At 45.2% G+C, this 20,347-nt stretch overlaps 1 protein-coding gene across 1 annotated transcript; it reads left to right on the top strand.

The window, feature by feature from the left end:
- The first annotated feature begins 16,975 nt into the window (after positions 1-16,975).
- Positions 16,976-19,698, top strand: LOC147633834 (tropinone reductase-like 3). Its single transcript, XM_086804887.1, has 6 exons — positions 16,976-17,203; positions 17,322-17,438; positions 18,670-18,804; positions 18,990-19,115; positions 19,230-19,331; positions 19,430-19,698. The coding sequence occupies exons 1-6, from the start codon at positions 17,072-17,074 to the stop codon at positions 19,577-19,579; spliced, it is 762 nt and encodes a 253-aa protein (XP_086661013.1). The 5' UTR covers positions 16,976-17,071; the 3' UTR covers positions 19,580-19,698.
- The last annotated feature ends 649 nt before the right edge of the window (positions 19,699-20,347 follow it).

Raw genomic sequence — 20,347 nt, forward strand, 5'->3', positions numbered from 1 at the left:
CCAAGGAAGAAGAATTTTGTATACCCCATGGAGCCTGATTCATTAGAGCCTGACAGCTCTAATGAATCCAAGGAAGAAGAATTTTGTATACCCCATAAGGTAACTGGGACCCCTACAGTTCGAGTGAATAAGCTTGGAAAGTACAGGCGATGAACTTAATGCAGCCTTGCCAATAACCTTCAATGGCCTCCAACTTATAGCAATCTTGGATGGAGGAGCAGGAGTGAGCATTGTTACAAAACAATGTTGGGAAAAATGGGGAGCATCCTCCTTGGATGACACCACCTTGTTGGATAAACTTGCATGGTGCCATAGCTAGACCAATTGATCTATTGAGGGATCTTAAGATTAATATCCTAGGAACTACTTATTGCCACACTTTGTGGTGATGAATTTTGGACGTCAGCCAGTCTCTTACGATTGCATCCTTGGAAGACCATTCATGAGAGAGTAAAAAATTATTCATGATTGGGATACCAACAACCACATATACATTCGGAGAAAAAATCTAACATTCAAGATCAATCTACGCACGTGGAAGGTACACCCTATAAGCGACAGACCATTTGCAAAGGACTCTGTCACACAACGACGTGATCCATTGCAATCCATCTATGTTAGACATGCCATATAAGACACTTGAAGATGAAAAGGAGAGTGAGGGGTGTGCACCTCTCCTAGATCCAAAAGACTCTGAGAACTGGATGCATATCCTTGCTACCCTAGACATTTTGCCTAGACACACTGGTGCAAGGTTTGCTACAGCAGACAGGCAAGAGATTACATCTCTATACATGCTCAGTTCAACATACTTGTCCAATGTTGCCACCCAAGAACTTGAACAAGCTATCAAAGTGAAGCCATCAGGATCTACATGCTCCCATAAAACACACAGGCCTGAGGGGTTCCCTGGGCTAGAACGATACGTTTTCCCAAAGGATTCAGATACCCACTAGCTGAAGTATGTGGGGGCTGTGGAAGCACATGACCACTTCAATGAAATGTGGCAAAAGGAGTTTGCCAATAGCTCTCTTCTATTCCACTCTACTATTCCACAACACAAAACCCAGTGAACCCAAACGTGACTCAGAAAAGCTTTGTCACTCAGCACGCAAAGCACGCAATAAGAAGCTAGCACAAGCTAAAAAAGAAGCCAAAAGGGTAGTCGATGAAGAAAGTGCTACTAAAGATGAAGAGACCAGACAGGTGCCTAAACATTTCAAGACCTTCCAGATGGCCGACCAATTTATCCAATATGATTTGAGGTGCAAAGCTCTAATAGTGGGCAGCCATGGACCTCTTATGATAGTCCAGTTAAGGTCAAGGAGATAAATTTGGCAGGCCTGAGGCCGGTGTATATTGGAGAAGACCTCCTGACCGAATTCTAGGATTGCTTCGCCTAGAAGTACACAGACATTAAAGGTGTACCTCTAGAAGTAGTCCAATACACCATTCCAATGGTTGAAGGAGCCAAGCCGATCAAACAATAAGCTTATCCAATGAACCCAAAATACTCCAAGATGGTCCACGAAGAGATCGAGAGACTCATTGATGCCGGATTCATCTACAAGATCGTGCATACGGAATGGGTATCACCCATTGTGATAGTGCTGCCCAAGAAGAACGGAAAAGTCAGAGTGTGTGCAGACCTCAAAAAGGTCAATGACACTACCATAAGGGAACACTACCCCTTACCTTTCACGGAACATGTGCTAGAACAAGTAGCAGGAAAGGAAGCCTACAGCTTCCTTGACGGATTCTCTGGATACAACCAGGTGCTAATCGATCCGAAGGATCAGCACAAAACAACCTTTGCCACCGAATGGGGCACATATGCATACTGAGTCATACCCTTTGGGCTGACCAATGCCCTGATACCTTCCAACATCTCATGTGTATGGCCTACAAGGAATATCTTTGAAAATTTCTTGAGGTCTTCATGGATGACCTTTGTGTCAATTCCTCCTCAAAGGAGCACCTTGCATGTTTGTGCAAAGTACTAAAAAAGTGCAGGCTATATCGCATCTCGTTAAACCCACTGAAATGCCAATTTTGGGTTCGGCATGGATCCTTGGACACATCATCTCCAAGCAAGGAATCTCTACTAATGAGATAGAAAAGTGCGGCTCGTCCTAGATCTGCCCCCACCCGTTAACCTTAAAGGAGTCCAATGCTTTATGGGACACGCCGGATACTATCGAGGTGATTCATTTTTATGTGCATTGATATTGCTCGACCTCTTTTGCGGACTCCTCATTGTCTTTGAGTGGACTGAAGAATGCCAAAGGACTTACATTATGCTCAAAAAAGCCTTAGCAAGAGCTCCAATTCTTAGGTCCCCAAACTGGGACATCATCTTTCATGTCCACCTTTCATGTCCACATCGATGCCTCGGCCTTTGCTATAACATGTGTGTTGGCCCAATGAGGAGAACAAAAGATGGATTTCCCCATCAGTTTTGCCAGCCACCAACTTAATGAAGCTGAGAGAAGCTACACCACAACCAAGAGAGAGGGATTAGCCATGGTCTAAACCGTCAAGAAGTTCCGCCATTATCTTTGGCGAGTAAGTTTGTTTTCTTTGTAGACCACCAAGCCCTCTTGTACTTGGTAAATACACCCTGTATGATAGGAAAAATCAACCGATGGCTGCATATATTGCTTGAGTTTGACTTCACTGTTACTGTGAGGAAAGGCTCTCAGCATGTTCTAGCAGACCACATGTCAAGGATCCCTAAAGGTGAACCACCAGTGGGAGTAGATGATGAATTACCAGATGCCACCCTATTCCAACTATGTTTGATTCTTGAATGGGGCAAGGAGGTGGCACACTTCTTAGCCAATGGCTTACCTGTAGATCCCCTCCTCCACAAAAACCATGCCCGTTGCTTAATCAAACAAGTGGCCCCCTACCAAAACAACTCATTGCAAGCCAACTTTATAAGTAGTGGAAAGATAAAATTCTGACGTTGTGTCCGGGAAGATGATTATGTCTTCCTCCTTGAATAGGCTCACTTTGCCTGTGCTAGGGGAGGCAGATATCACTACTCATAAAGTTCTCACGGTAGGGTTATGGTGGCCCACTCTAATGGTTGATACAACAAAATATATTAAGTGCTGTGAGATGAGTACCAGCGTACAGCAATTCTCCGCTTCAAAGACCACATGCCCCTAAACCCAATTGTGTCCCTATAACCATTTGAGAAATGGGGTATAGATTTTATTAGACCCATTAGTCATGAAACCAAGTACACTCAAGCTAGATACATAATAGTTGCCAAACAAATAATGAGGGCAACATGGTCCTCTTATTTAGTACCAAGACACATAAAAAGAAGCTCAAGCTGAGAGGCTTAGGACCTTTCCTAGTCACTGAGATTACACCACAAGGTGTTGTGCACATCGAAACGCTTGATGATGTAGAAATGGTTGGTTATTTTAATGGTATCAAACTTAAACGCTAATATGGCCCTCTCACTGAGGCTACCTTAAGAGCCATCCACAATATAAAAAAACTATGCAAGAAATACCATAAGGATATAAAAAAGGCTGCACAACAAGAGGCTAAGCAAGGCAAGCCAAGCTATCGGAGACACATCATGATCAATATGGCCCAATCCATTCCAACCACATCAGTTCCTCTCACACCCACCCCACCACCACACTTGGCAACAACCCCCTCTCACATTGCCACCTCACAAGCTGTTGCCCCACTAACCCACACTAACCAAACTAACATTGGTAACAAAACTCCACAGGGTTTGATATCTCGCCTTTGGGTACTTAAAAAGCTTCTTGCAGCACAAGGTTATTATGAGGGCGAATGTATATTGTGGATCCCCCGACGATCCAACCCTCCCCTTCATCTACAGGCACCCAAAGCTCCTCGCCCCCCACGTCAACAACAAATTTGCCAACCGCATAAGCCTACAGGAGGGTACAGGACAAACGCACGCCCGTGTTCTTCACACGAAGTTCCAACCCTCAACCAAACCCTCCACTGTACCCAAACCCAACTCCTTAGTGGATCCCCAAACCTCTCCTACGAGCCCAACACTTCTACGAGGACAATCATCATATTTGGACCCCCAAATCTCCCCAACCTCAATTTCCACCCCGTGTCACTCAACAGCCCCCTACCCTTCAATGGAAACCCAACGCAACGTCCGCTGTAAAGACTATCGAGGAAAAAGGAAAGAAGAAGCTTCATAGTGACACTACAACCCCTATGTTGCCACTGATGGAGCTAATTACTGATATACCTTCAACATAAACAACCCCCCACCTATCATTGTGAGGCTGCAACAACATAGTACAACAATGCCAATATCATCTCCTTCAGTCTCAGGTACTTTACCACCCGCCTCAAAATCCATCAAGGAAGTGATACCCGCCATCACCAAATTGGAATCAACTTCTCACCTTGGCAAATTGGGCACGCAGTCAGTACAAAACCCAGAATGGGGTGCTGACAGCATAGCCTTTGAGTAAAAAACCTTCTTCAGGGTGCCAAAAAAAAATGCCACAGCCATTTGGAATTTGCCACGGCCATACTCTTTTCAGGTTCAAATGTGCCACGGCCGTTTGGAATTTGCCACAACCATTCCATCTTCCATCACCAACTGCCACAGTCGTTCGAAATTCACCCCATGGTCGTATCAACTTCTACTCCTGAGTGAACACCCATTCCTTTAACATTTTGGAAGCGAACGCCCATTCCTTTCAGATTTCATGAGCAAACGCCTGTTCCCTTATCCAATTTGGAAGCCCATGCCCATTTGCTCCTGATTTGCTAATGTGGTGGCCATTTGCCTGGCATTGGTATGCCTATTTGTTCTTGTTTTGCAATCGCCACGACCGTTCGCTTCAAACCCCATGGCCGTTCATTTCAACTGCTACGGCCATTCCCCCTAGATATGCCATGGCCATACCCTTCTGTGCCAAACCTATAAATAAGGCCCCACCTGCTCATTTCCTCACTTTCATCTCTTCCCCTTGCCAATTTTTCTTTTGAGATCTCACACCCACCCATCAACCAGCACCATGTCTGATACTTTGGACTCCTCCAGGGAGGTTCTCCATCATACCTCCATCAGGAGGAAGCAACCGACAAGTGGTCACTTTGAGGAGTATGTGAAGCACCCTACACGGCTCTCTCATCTGGGTGAGGTTCTCATGAAGCAGGTCAATGGCCACATGGTCCATTCGCTCATGAAGAACAACCACAAAGTGGAGCACAAGCTCCTATATTTCACTGGGCCATGTCACAGGGCCATTGCCTCTAATCTCGCTATTGTATCAGAAGCTGGAGAAGCTTGGCCTGGGCAGACCACCAACTTTGGAGCCATGGGAGCCCACCAACCTCTATAACAACTTGTACTTTACAGAAGCCTATGACGCCCATCAACATACTGGTGAATTTTTGGATAATGAGGGCCAGAGACATAGGGTTCAGCTCAGTGTCAAACTTTGGAGCCATGGGAGCCCACCAACCTCTATAACAACTTGTACTTTACAGAAACCTATGACGCCCATCAACATACTGGTGAATTTTTGGATAATGAGGGCTAGAGACATAGGGTTCAGCTCAGTGTCAAACTGATCAGAGATGCCTTAGCACCCCCCCACATGGACCACCCTATGTCAGGCTCACCAACACACCTAAGTTGACAAGGGGACTATATAGGGGCAGCCCCAAACAAGGATGGTGTAGAGTGGGCTAACATAACTCAGGAGGACCTGAGTTAACATAACTCAGGAGGACCTGATAATGCCGGTGAGGGCCTTGCAATTTTTGCTCACCTGCACCAAATGGACTGATCAATTCAGCCGGTTGCAGCATGACCACCTTAGCATGGATGCACCAAGGCCAAATGGTCAAATGGGTTGATTATCTTTTTCGGGAGTTGCATGCAGTCTGTTCCAACCCACAGGGAAGATGGCAAGCCAGTTTGTTGACACGTATGCTACCCGTGCTATCTAGCTTAGTGGACCCGACGCTGCAATCAAATCTCTGCTCCCTCCATCGACCTCTCCCAACTCCCCACCAGCAAAGAGACAATACCTAGAGCCAGCAATCACTAAACAGGTCCCTCCGCCGCCCATTCCATGCCTAACACAGGAGAAGCAAGCAAGAAGGCCGCTGAAGAGGAGGAACGTGAAAAGCAGGATTTCTTTAACAGGAATTTATTTGAGACCCCACCTCCTGACTGCTTTGCCAGCATTCCTTCATTCACAGAGGCTGGCCTTTCTCCCCCCCATGCAGCATAGAATACAGTCAACACTCTCCATTGGGTGCGCTCAAGAAGTTTCCACTCCAGTCAGGCATACACCGAAAGTGTTCATGCGGCCCACGGAGACGTACCAAATTTTGCACTTGGATTCTCACACATGGCCAGAGACCTTATAACGTAGATGACGGATTGCATCTATCATCAACAAGAAGTGGCACAAGTTTCACAAAGAGAAATGTTGATGGCCAAAGCACAGGAGCACCAAGTGTCTAAGGACTTATACACCATACAAACTTGCTATACATGCCGCTCCAAGCTAAATTCGATGAGCAGACACAGCAGCTGGGGCGGCATGCCCTCGCCCACATCATCGACCTCTATAGCAGCAACTTACTCAGGCCCATAAAGCTGCTCGACGAGCGCACCATGAGCTGACAGTCTCGTTGAGAGCCTCACTCAAGATGCCGGCATCGGGCCAAGGCAGCAGATGACGCCCTTCACAAGCCCAGAGAGATTTTCTCAAACACAAAGGGATTTCTGAATCCACTGTCCAGACTCTGGAGGAACATCTCGATGAAGCTAAAGCCCACAAGCCGCGCAACCCCCTTCCACCCCCTATGCTCCCTCTTCTAGCACCCTCAACCACAAAGTGGATGCTCTCATGGACACAGCCACCACAGAGCTCCCAATCTTAGTGCTCCCCCCACAAACACCCTACCAGATCATTGACCTCCATTTTCGGAGCGACCGGCTGAATCTCCTCTAGCATCATAACCTTTACCTCGACGAGCCCCTCTCCCACCATAGCTTCACTTACCTCCTCACCAAGCTCCCCATTTCTAGTATCACCCTCATCCCCCACTTCTTTTTTCAAGGCCTTCTTTCTTTTCACCACCCCCATGATTTCTATGAGCTCCCCCACACCCTCTCCAAGCCACTTTGACGGATTGGTGCCAACTGCTCTCCACTTTGGCTTCCCTTTCAATCACGTCAAGCTCATCGACCTCTCCATCCCGGAAGGCCTATGCCCCTATCCCTACCTCTCCTATATCTCTACAGGCGATATGCACTATTATTAGGGATGTCGGCTAGCACATCATCAATGTACATATCTGCCCCTCCGGGCGGACGCTCCCCCCCTTACTCCATTGAAGGCTTACTTATCCTTTACCACCACAGGTGTTTTGCGTAGCTAGAAGTCATGGCTACAACTAGCATCTGCCAATTCAATGATACCCATGTCGCCTTCCCACTGGAGTTCACCACCGCGACAAAGCTGTTGTCGTAGAAGTTTTCTTCCATGCACACCGCCCCGCAAATGCCGCTAAAGGAGGCCTGGCCCCTAATGGCAACAATGGCAGAGATGATGGGCCAGGGCAGTCTGCCACACCCCCACCCCCATGACCCTCTTCTCCCCCACCTCCCCCACCACCACCCAGTTCCTCTTCCACCCATATTAGCAGCTAGCCCCCACCATCTCCACCCCCGTCGGGCACATCCACCCTCCCACTCTTCCATGCACAACCGACTTCTCCACCCATCCATTTTTCCACCCCACCTCCATCACCCCCTTTTTTATCACTACAGTTGGGAATGCACACTGCATTCCATAACAACCCCTCCACCTCCAACCCCCACCCATCCTCAATGCTAGCCTCGCCACCCACGAGACCCTCACCATGGAAAACCCTTCCACCCCCGTCTCGCCCACACACTAGCCCTCCACCCAGAACCTTGAAGAAGGAGAGATTCTGCTACCACTGGAGCGTGAGGAGGTCGATCATCCACTCAACCCTCTCAATCAGCAGGATCCCCTCAATCGTACAGAGTTCGAGCAAGCAATTGCCATCTGTCTCGGTCAACAACTCTAAGTAGATCCTATCAATCGACTCATGCACCACATGGAAATCTATGTGTACTACATCCTTACCTCGACGCAAAGCATCACCAATGGTGGCAAGACCACCCCCCAAGGACATGTGGAGGATACCACCTGCCACCCGCCCGTCGCTCACCCCATCACATTCAAACTCATGGGCGAGCACCTGGCTTAGAGGCGACCCTTCCTCGCCAAGCCTTTCATATGGAAGACTTACTGCAATGTGCCTCGCGCACTCTGCATCAATCGAGACATCAATCGAGACATCAATCGAGATTACCTCCCGAATACGACGACAGTGGGCATGGAATGTCTTCCATGAGGAGCAACAACAGAACCCCAAGTTGAAATTCAACTTTCCTTGGTTCGCTCCCCCATCAGCATAGCAGCCGTGTACAGAGGAAACCATGGTCCGGCGCTTCCACGATTTCATCCGTCGTACGACCAAGTTCCTAACCTAGCTGTGATTGCAACCATTCGATTCTTCAACTTGATCATCACGCTGCTGGAGTCTTTTCATGATTGGGACCACTACTTCGAAGGCGCACATGGTTTAGCCTTCGACATCAACAAAGGGCCCACCCTCAAGAAGATTTTTGGTTACTACAAATGCATGATGTGGATGCCCACCTGGTGCCTACAAACCTTCAAAGATATGATGGATATCACCTTCTGAACGAGCTTTAAGGTCTTCCATCGAGACCCCCCTGCTCCAACCTCACACCAAGACTTCATCCAGACTTATTTGATCTATTACAGATAGATCTGGCCAGCTCCAAGGACGGACCTGCATTAGGGAAGGGGGTATGTTAACCACTCCAGTTAACATGACCTTTTGTGTGGCTACATCCTTTGTAATTTATCTTTTTGTAACCGTTCAATGTGCTCATTATATAAGAGATATGGGATGTCCGAGCTTACAGCTTGTGTAACGCCGGTCATGAGTGAGCAATAGTTGTACATAGAGCAGCTAGAGAAACTAGGAAGACTAGTTTTGGGCCCCCAATTGTAAATGGGCGGTCGAACATTGTAACTATGAGCTCTTGTATATAAATCATTTTATGGAATATGAAAAGGGACAATCCCATTTGTCTCACTTGAGCTTGCCTCTTCTCTCTCTCTCTCTCTCTCTCTCTCTCTCTCTCTCTCTCTCTCTCTCTCTCTCTCTCTCTCTCTCTCTCTCTCTCATTTGAGCTTGTGGATGCATGTTAGCTTGTGTTCTTGCTTGCTTGCATGCTTGACTGTCGGTGTATGTAATTTGGGAAGGTAATGTTCTCCTTTCCCTTCTCCTCTACTCTCTGTTTGCTATAAAAATACCAAGTCCCTTTTGCATGCTAGTTACATGAAGTGAAGGTTCAACTCTCCATAGCTTCCTTCCTTCCTGCTCTCTACCTAGCCATTGGATTTCTTCTTGGGTGACACAAGAAGAGGTGAAGTGAGCCCCTCGCGGCTTCACATCGAGGAGTTAGCCCTCTTAGGGTTGGCCAAGTGCAACTCTTTGGACTCGACCCTTGCATTGCTTCTCTCTTCTCTTCTTTTTTTCTCTCGTGTGCAAGGTAGCATGTTATCCTTAACACAGACATTGTACCACAACAGATTAATGCGCAAACTGAAATATATCTGACACAAGCGATAGCTGCATGTGACTCATTGTATCTCAAATGTCTGCTCAATGCATGTGCAAACTCACCAAACCGGCAATTTGTAGGTCAGAATCTACAAGCAAAATCGATGGATACGAAATTTGCAAGTCAAAATCTATTGATATGGAATCAATAGGTCAGAAGCTGACGTGGAATCAGCAGGTCAAAAGATGACGTGTAATTAGTAGGTCAAAAGCTGACATGGCATTAGTACGTCAGAATCTAATGTGGCATTAGCAGGTCGGAAGCTGAAGTGAAATTAGTAGGTTAGAAGCTATGTCAAGCTAGAATCAGCTAATGGATGGACATAGAACCAGTATGGATAGACATTGAACCAATTGACGAATAAAATCTAAATCGGCTCTAATAGACGGATGTCGAATCAGCTAACAGAATTAGTTTTGCGAAAGTTGAAACCCAAACGCCAAATGGCGAAGGCCGTATGTGGAATTCCGAATGCCGAATGCCAAACACTAAACACAGAGTGCTGAAGCTGAAGGCCATACACAGAAAGCCGACTGCTAAATGCGAAAAGTTGATGGGTAAACCTAGCCAAGAAAGTAAACCCGGCCAACTGCTATATGTGAAAAGCTGAAGGAGGCTGAAAGCTGATTGCAAAAAGCCGAGCATTGAATGTTGAAAGTTGAATGCAGAAAGCTAAGTGCTAAAAGCCAAAAGTCGAGCACTAAAAGGTTGATCGAGAAAAACCAACATATGTAAAAGGTTGAATGCAAAAAGCCGAGCATTGAATGTTGAAAGTTGAATGCACAAAGCTAAGTGCTAAAAGCCAAAAGTCGAGCACTAAAAGGTTGATCGAGAAAAACTAACATATGTAGCTGAATGGTTGATTAAGTAAAATTGAAGCTAAATGCTAAATGTGTGAATGCTGAAACCGAATGCTAAATGAGGAAAGCCAAAGGCTAAACTGCTGTGACCAAGAAAAGCTGACGGACTCAGTTGAATGGATGACCGAGAAAAATTGATGTACGCAAAAGTCCAATGCCCAAAGGAATGCTGGCTGACCGAGAAAAATCGACGAACGCATAAGTCTAATGCCAAAAGTTGAAAGTCAGTTCTCAGATAGTAGCAGCAATAATAGAATTAGTGAAAATCAACGGATACTAAAATCCGATGCCAAAGGCTTCTTAAAGCTGAGTGTAGTGTGAGGGAATGCCCAGAATGTACGACAACATAAATGAATGACACCAATGTACAAAAGGAGGCAGAAACCCTAAAACTATGTAAATTGCAAGGGCATACCCAAGATGTATGGCAGTGAAAGTTAATGACACTAGCAATGTATAGAAGGAGGTAGAAACCCTAAATGCGTGAGAAGTGAGAAGTGCGAGAGCGTACCCAGGACGTACAATGGCATAAAGTAATGATACTACTGTACCAGCTGCTTCGCCACTTCAAAGAATAATGGCATGGAGATATTAGCTCTAAAACCAAGCTCTAAAACGAGACTCTGATACCAATGTTGGATGAGGGAGTAGATGCTCTACACACACACACACACAGTCGTATTGAGCTTTGAGAGTGAGAGAGAGAGAGAGAGAGAGAGAGAGAGGAGATGTGATAGCTAGAAGTACTCGATGATAAGAATAATGGCATGGAGATATTAGCTCTAAAACCAAGCTCTGAAACCAGACTCTGATACACCACTCTGTTACCAAGCTCAAATACCAATGTTGGATGAGGGAGTAGATGCTCTATACACACACACACACACACACACAGTCATATCGAGCTCAGAGAGAGAGAGAGAGAGAGAGAGAGAGAGAGAGAGAGGAGATGTGACAGCTGCTGGAAGTACTCGATGATAATGATCATGAATTTGTGAAGTACAAAGTACTAGTAGCCCTAGCCCTAGGGTTGATGTGGCTAACACACTAGAGTGTGGTTACACAAGGAAAAAACCCATGCTGGCACAGTGTAAAAGTGCTCGTATGTAGGGCTGTTCGCACCAGGACTTCCAAGACTAACAAACCAAGTAGTTACTGACTATTAAAATAATGCACCAAATATAGTTGCATTCATAGTTCATAAAATAATGCACCAACTATAGTTGCATTCATAGTTCATAAAATGCTTGATCATCGATACTCATGAACTACATCTACAGATCTCCAGCTTCTTCTACATCAACCCATAAACCAATCGCTCGCCCTTGCTCTTCATTGCATAGGTCCAAGGATGGAGATACATCAAGCAGAAGGAGATGTTAACCCTTTTTGGTGGTTAACTAAGTGAACGGTGAATCCATTAAAATTTATTTTTATTGCTAGAGTTGTGGACAAAGTGCCCAAGTTCTAAGAACTGTAAACTTTTGGTGCTTTGTAATAATGTCCAACCATGGAGGACACTAGCCACTGAATGGTGTGGTTAATGAGATAGATGGCTTTGACCGATGTCTTCTACACATTTTTAACAAAGTCGAGTTACGAGTGATCACAATCGATAAATCTATTCATTTGGGTCACTTTATAATTTTGGCCGCCCGAGCAATTTTTTAGCACGTCATGTAAATATGTTAATTTTTCCCTTCTAATGCGCTCATAATGATGTAATCAATGATAATCAAGCTAAGTGTAATGTTGGCATCAAAGGGATGTACATTAGTTAGCCCAAGGCACACATATGCCCAAGTCTAATGCGCTCATAATGATGTAATCAACGATAACTGAGCTAAGTGTAATGCCGGCATCAAAGGGATGTACATTAGTTAGCCCAAGGCACACATTTCCCAAGTCTAGGTGCTCGGGCACTTAGTAAGTTGTAGAAAAGATAATTTCTCTAATGAGAGTGGACACTTCCCTTGTATGAGATTAAGAGCACTAACTTGTCTACTCTAGCTATAGCTTCTTACTACAAATGGGAATACATGTGTGCATGTGCATGTGGGAATACATGGGGTAGGTGCACTTGCATGTACATATGTATGTGTAATGTGCAAAGGTGGAGTGCACATGTATGGGTGTGTGTATACATGCAAATGTGTGTGCTTGTGCATAGAGGGTGGTGCACATGCATGTGCAAGTGTGTGTGGTGAACATGCACAAGTAAATGTGGGAGAGGGGTGCATGTGCAAGTGCACAGTGCATATAAACAAGGGTGTGCACATGGTGTGTGTGCATGCATGGGTAGTACAAATATGTGTGCACATGGTGTGTGTACATGCACGGGTAGTACAAATATGTGTGCATGCATGAGCACGAGGGTGTTTGCACGTGTGTAAATGAGTATGAAGGCATAAATGGGTGAATGTATGTGAATATGTGGGTGCACACACATGTAAATGTGAATGCGGGTGCACGTGGAAATGGCCTGTGTGTGTCACGTGCGAAGGCATGGGGTATAAATATGGGTACACGTGTAGGGGTGCAAAGCGTACGTGATGTGCAAGATGTGTGAAGGTAAGTGTGTGCGCACATGCATGTGCAGGTGAGTGTGTGTATGAGTGAATGTGTAGGTATGGATGTGAATGTGCATGCTTGCATGGGAAAGGGTAAGAGGATGTGCACATGCTGCTATGTTTTTGGAGGCTTCAGAGGCTTGCCTTTACGCTTTCTGCACTACCTGGAGGTGTTTTGTTTGGTAGGATGGTGGTGCCTGTGGGGGTGTGGTGCATGCTCGAGTGATGTGCACATGCAACATACAGATGTGAAGAAGTGCAAATGGAGGTGTGTGGGGTGCACGGGAGGTGTAAGGGCATGTGCACGTGTGCAAGATGTGCAAAGGTGTATTCAAGTGTAAATGGGAATACAAGTGGGTGTGTGCACATGGGAATGCATGGGCTAGTTGCACCTACATGTACATGTGTAAGTGTAATGTGCGAAGGTGGAGTGCACATGCATGTGCAAATGTGTAAGTGTGTATGCACATACATGTACAAGCATACAAATACGACAACGTATGGGTAGGGTGTATGCACGTACGTGTACAAGTGTACAAATATGACAACATATGGGTAGGGTGTGTGCACATGAGGGTGAGTGTGCACATGTGACATGCATGTGCAAGGATGAATGTATGTTCTTGCATGAATGTAAGTGCAAGGCGTATGTGTAGGGTGCAAGGTGTATCTATAGGGTGTGTGCATGTGTATGCATATACGCATGTAAATTTGTGAGTTTGTATGCACATGTGGGTGTGAATGTGGGTGCACGTGCATGTAAGTGAATGTGGGTGCACGTGCATGTAAGTGAATGTGCGGATGTGGGTGCATATGCATGTAAGTGAATGTGTGGATGTGGGTGCATATGCGTGGAAGTGGGCATGTACATGCCTGATGCACGTGCATGTGCAAGGTTACACATACGTTTTTTTTAAGATTCTTTTTATGTTCTTGGGTTTTTTATATTTTTTATCATTCCTCGTGAAGATAGTAACTATACACTTGGGCAAGGGGGGGATACATTACATCATATGTACACATGGAATTAGTGTTCAGGCCAGATTTTCTAGCATGCTTAATTGAGTTGTGCCTTTCCAATTCCAACTTGTGAATTGGTGTTGCAATATGGCACACACATGTGTTGTGGGATCATGATGTTTTTGAGCCCTAGGTTTGCTTGGCGGTGCCAGAAGTGTGTGCACGACAATAAGTGGCTCTTCTTTAATGCGAACAAAGGACAGGTAGGAACACTGCACATGGGCATGATGGTGTTGCCTCTTTCTGCTCAAAGTCTAACTCTTTCAACTATTCTCAAGATTGTGTTGACACATGGGTCGAGGTGGAAGCCACTGCGCTCCATTCCTACTTTAACTTTGGAGTTGGCATCCACAGAGGCATGGCTTTGGGTCTCCACACCCACTAGGATTTGACGTTTAAGGGTGCATTTGTGGGCATCTGGTGCACCGGTTTCTTTTATCTTGGCTCGCAAATGTGGGGATTTACTTTGTAGAAGCCTTGTGCTTCTAGCAGCCTAGTTGGGACCCAACATTACTAGTCTTAAACTAGGGTCCATGCCACCACTTGAATCTTTTTGGATTTTGAGTTGTGCGAACGAAAAGGTTTTTGGGACTTAGATGGTAAATGAGTTCCCTTCGAAGCGATGGGCTTCTACAAGCTTGATGGGGATCCAATGGGGTCAGAGTTTGGGTAAGAATCTATTGCTTGGGACCCCCATGGCAAGTCTTTGCTCATAGTTGGGCTTCAAGCCAAATGATGGATATGCCAGGTCCTTCCTTACATAGGCATCGCACTTGCCCTTGGTAGCTTAGGTACTCTTGGGTACCCATTCATTCTTGGGGTGACCTTCCTGAAGGGTTGCTAAGGTTGAGGTTTGGGGGTGGTCTTCGTCTTCTCATCATTGGTGAGGTTTTGGATCTCCATAATGGTTAGAGGGGCTGGCCGCGACACGATAGACGACAAGGCGAGAGTGTTGTTTAGTGTTAGAGGTTACATGAGGTGGTGGTTTGTAAGGACGAGGCTTGGGATGCTAATAGGTTCGGGGTACCCTCATCCACCACGGGTATGGTAACCATTACGAAGGGAAGCTCGAGCGATGTGGTCCCTCTTAGCTAGTTGACGATGTAATCCATGGCTGTGAGATCTAGTCAAGGATGATGCTCTCTTTCAATGTACCTATCAGGGTCACATAAAACTTACACAACATAGGTTTAGATCCAATTAGAAACTCTGCTTTAAAATAATCGACGATCATAGATTGAGAATTATTTACTGCGAGCGATAAATGATTTGCTGCAACGGATGGTGCGAGGGGTGGGTGGCCTTATATGGTCCACATCTCCCAAGACATGTTGTGGGGCGAGTCCCAGTGTCAACCAAGGCAAGCCATGCAACTAGGTGGTCTTTTTGGAGGAGCTCTAACTTAAGGCGATCTAGTTCCTTTGTTGGTTCTGTCTCAATTACATCAAGCACAAACATGGACGTGATTTTGGCACCATCCAAATGTGCAAATCTTGTCCCAAGCTTATGTGGAAGAGTGTCCATGGTTGCAAGAACATGAATCCTATCCTTGGAGTTGGCAAGCTCCACGGGGAGGGTGGTTTTGGATGCTGCATTCCCTATTTCTTGTGATTTGGGTGGACGACTTCTACATCCCTATGTTGCATATTGTCTACTAGGTCAAGTGCCTCACAATAACACTTCATAACCCTTTATCTCAGGGTTTGGAGCTTCTTACCCCATGGGATTGGGGGCTATGCAGTTTCCAAAGTCACTTGTCCTACACTGGCCCCATTGTAGGCTTGTGGGGCTGAGTACACATTATGTGGATGCTCTTATGGAACCCTTAGGTCTGAAAAGTAGTACACGTCATTGGCTCTTTACCTTTCCCCATGTTCCCTATTCCTTGTTCGAACATAAAGGAATTGGAACAACTTGGTGAAGAAGGTTCCATAATGGGATCCTTAAGAAAGTGAGACAATGGTTGCATTATGTGTGCTTGTTGTTGAGTGGTGTTATATTTTCTGAAATAGGCACATATTTTTTTTATGAAATAGGCTCACAATTTTTTATTTTTAATGAAATCGGCACGGATTCCAAGTAGCGTGTGCATGGGGATTAGGGCCTATGACACGACTGGTATTGGTGGGAACAATAATACATAATACAACCTTTTTTCTTTTTTGGCAATGAATCAATCGAAATCTTCTTAATTTGGATAATAATATTCTTGACATTTGTAGCTTTGTCATGCATTTTTGTTTGCACAGCAAGCCTCTCTTATTTCATTGCCTTCTCTCTCTCTTATTTCATTGCCTTCTCTCTCTCTTCGGTCCTCCAGCTGTAGGATGAGAAGGTTGTCCCTCACAATTTTGGGACTTCACCAGAAGGTTCTATTGCAAGAAGCTGCGAGGCAAATGATGCTACACTGCGAGGTGTGGTTTCGTCTGAACGAGAGTTGACAAGGAGATACCGAGGGATCTTAGTTGTTGTGGAGGGCGAGAGGGGGCTAGGTCGAGGGTGCAAAGAGGAGGGAGGTACAAATTACTAAGTACCTGCATTGAGAGATTCCGGAGGAGTGGAGAAGAAGTGGGGCTACCTAACTTTTTTTTTTCCCATAAGCGAGGTGAATTGAATTAGAATAGAACAAAAATTACATCAGCTGGAGCAAGGGAGAAACGGCTACCTAACTTTAGTGTAGCTAAAATTATGCTCGCATTAATTAATGGCATTAATTAATTAATAGCATATACAAATTATGGGCCTGAGTGTGCATCAAATATAGTGTGAACAGCCTACTACGTGTGTAACGGGGCACTATGAGCTAAGCAATGATGAGAGAAATTTAGACGATTTAGGAGCCAAAATCTGCCCAACAGAAGCGCCCAAAATCAATCGACAACATGGCTGCTATTCCGAGGCGCTTGGAAGGGAAGGTGGCTGTGGTGAGCGCGTCGACGCAGGGCATTGGCTTCGGCATAGCCCATCGTTTGGGCCTCGAGGGCGCCTCTGTTGTCGTCTCCTCCCGAAAACAGGTATTATAATTCTCGTATAATCTCTGATGTTATTCCCCCCTCCCAAAAATTAGCTCAATTTTTGGATCCTCTTTTTTGTTTTTGTTTTTTGTTTTTGCGTTTTTGCTTTTTTCCCCAGAAAAATGTCGACCAGGCTGTGGAAAAGCTCAAAGCTTCTGGCATTGATGTGTTGGGCGTGGCCTGCCATGTCGGAAATTCTGATCAGAGGAAGAACCTCATCAAGAGCGTTGCCGATGTAAGTACATAAAGCCACCATGCTGTAAAAAATAAAATAAAATAGATTTTTCCTTTTTGGGTGTATGTGATATAAAAACCCATGTCATCATGAGCAATGCGGGAATGGGTGCTCGGATGCCCTTTCCTGCTCGGGCAGCCGATCGGTGTAGCCGGAAGGACGCCAGAAGGAGTGGGCGGTCGGAACTCGCGGCTGCCAATTCATCAATACTCAGAATGTGCTTTCCCCATCCTGAAGGAGGCTCAACACATCAGCCTGAGCGAGAACATACTGCAAGCAGGGAAGGTGACCAGGACAATTTGAGCAAGTGCAGTCTCTTTCGGAGCCATCAGCCCCATTTAAAGGCTATCACACATATTGATCCGTTAGTTCTTGATTGCTGAGCCATCATCACATGATCAATCCCTCCTCTTTGCATTCATGTATTTACATACATGCACGCTCATAATGTGGTGCCCTTGAAACCCTTGTGAAACATTGCCAAATTTATCAAGTCAAACCTGTGTGTGTGCAAGATCTTAAAGTCCTTTGTTTATTCGAGCATGAGAGATCTTTGATTTAACCTCATTTCATAAATTTCAACTGGTTTGGTACATGATCTTTGAGAATTGACTGTAAGAGTTTTGCTTGATGGGTCGATTAGTGTTATGGGCGGTAGTAGAGGTCGTCTCTGGGGATTTTGGTACATTCTACTAGGGTACTACTGTTCATTGGCTTTTGGTGTGGCTCCTGTAATTGAGCTGCAGGTCTTTGTTGTAGTGCATGAGACCCATTGGTTGCCTCCTTGTTCCATACATGTGATTTTGTGTGTCGTGCTCTTGCTCATGTGGATCAATTCCGCTGTTGAAGTGATGGGCAGGCATGATGGCCTTTTGATCTGAGCCTATCTCGCCCTAGCTCACAATCAGGTGCATATGACAACTCCTCTAATTGAAATATGATATAGGCTACATGTAAGGCCGTTACTCTGAAGACCATGGCCTTTTTGAAAGTTTAGGGTCATGACCCCTTCTAGTTTTCCATTCCTATTGGACTGATTTGAACTTCTCAGCTTTCTGGCTCGTTACACAAGCTGTGATTGTGCTACCAGGTTATGACTCTTACAAATTACAATAAATCTTCCAACACTGAAGGTTTTTAATTATGGTGTTTCCAGGAATTGGCTAATAGTTGTTTAACTTAATGGCTCTTACTGCCTCATTCTTTCTGAGTTGTCTTCTTTTGGCTGCAGAAATTTGGGCGTCTAGACATTCTTGTCTCAAATGCAGCATCAAGTCCCTCTGTGGATCCCATTATTCAAATGTCTGAGGCTGCATTGGACAAATTATGGGAAGTCAATGTGAAGGCGGGCATCCTCCTCATTCAGGCAGGCTATATTTCTTCTTCTTATTATTGAACATATTTACAGACAGACTATCTGGCTCGCCCATAGGTGGGTGAGGCCTCCCCTTTTTACAGGTGGAAAGATCCTGGCCACACCATGAATGTGCCCAAGCTATAAATGATTACATGCTGCTTCATTGACATTTGAATTTTCTCTCACATATGCAGGAGGCTGCACCTTATCTATCAACTGGAGGCTCAGTGATTCTCATCTCTTCAATAGCAGGCTTTAACCCACAGAACAGTCTGGCTATGTATGGGGTTACGAAGACAGCTTTGTTTGGTCTAACCAAGGTTTGTCTAGCGGTTTATTTTGCAAGAGGCATGACTATTGTCTTCTAGGGGCTAAACTTAGTGTTGCTACATGACAATGCTTTCTGACAATCAAGATTTGTATGCTGCATGTAGGCCCTTGCAGCAGAGCTTGCACCCAATGTGCGTGTCAACTGTGTGGCCCCTGGCTTTGTACACACACACCTCTCAGACTTTATTTTTCAGCATGAAGAAACGGTACACCATATGCCAATTTTCATGCTCTCTTGCTGATAATGGTGTGTTGCTTATCTAGACTGTAAATCCCATATGAATGAGTTGTCCTATGAATGCAGAAGGCAGAAGTCAAATCCCATATATTGATGGACAGATTTGGGTCTGCGAGTGATATGGCAGCAGCTGTGGCTTTTTTGGTTTCAGATGATGCTTCGTACATAACGGGGGAGGTTTTGCCTGTGAGTGGTGGCATGCCTTCTAGACTGTAAATATTCTTTTTGGCCAAAATAGGGACAATTTTGCATAGCTTGAGATTGCAATTTTGAGTCTGTAAAATGAGTTTCTGGGACGCCAAAATGCTGATTTAAAAGTTTCCCCACTATTATGTACATGTGTTTGCCTGAAAATAGATGTCTCACTCCACCTACTAAATGACAGAATATTGAAAAGTAGGCCATTGTGTTCAGCATTTAGAGAATGATGTGATCCTTGCTTTGTTAAAGATCCCATAGGGAGTCCAAACTGGGGTGCTGGGTGTGAGTGGTGCTCAAACATGGCTGCTCCTCTAAAGTCCAAAGGGGATTCGATCAGTTAACCTTGACTTTTTAGCATTACAACAGTTGGAATGCCTGGTACCTCTCTTGGGATATAACTTGTATGGCACTATCTAAGATGCTGTCATGTTAATTTAGTCACAAGAATACCAGTAGCTGTTATGAATGTCGTATGTGGGAAGAGGCTGTGGTGTTCATGCAGGCTGTAGAAATAACCGGCCTTAGTAGATATGCCCCTTTTGACAGGAATAGTGATGTCATGGATGTGTTTACTGTTAGGATGTTAGAAAAACCATCAATGGAGACTATTGTAGAAACCGTATAATCGCTAGAGAGGTAGTGAGCGTAGATTGGTGCGTGCACGCGCACGCACATGCATACGTGCACAGCCCCCTCAAAAAAGGGATTTAACCTTGATAAGTAATTAAATTTGTTGTGTAGTACTATAGAATCTAACATACATGTGTCTGCTGTTTCTTTCTA

The sequence above is a fragment of the Cibotium barometz genome, chromosome 11 (assembly GCF_041138505.1).
Source record: "Cibotium barometz isolate CiBa-2024 chromosome 11, ASM4113850v1, whole genome shotgun sequence".
Lineage (NCBI taxonomy): Eukaryota > Viridiplantae > Streptophyta > Polypodiopsida > Cyatheales > Cibotiaceae > Cibotium > Cibotium barometz.

What these genes read in the sequence shown, in the direction of transcription:
- LOC147633834 (XM_086804887.1), top strand. Translation starts at nt 17,072, where the DNA reads ATGGCTGCTATTCCGAGGCGCTTGGAAGGGAAGGTGGCTGTGGTGAGC. An exon ending in CTTTGTTTGGTCTAACCAAG is followed by an intron (nt 19,116 to 19,229) that starts GTTTGTCTAGCG and finishes TGCTGCATGTAG; the next exon opens with GCCCTTGCAGCAGAGCTTGC. An exon ending in TTTTTCAGCATGAAGAAACG is followed by an intron (nt 19,332 to 19,429) that starts GTACACCATATG and finishes CTATGAATGCAG; the next exon opens with AAGGCAGAAGTCAAATCCCA.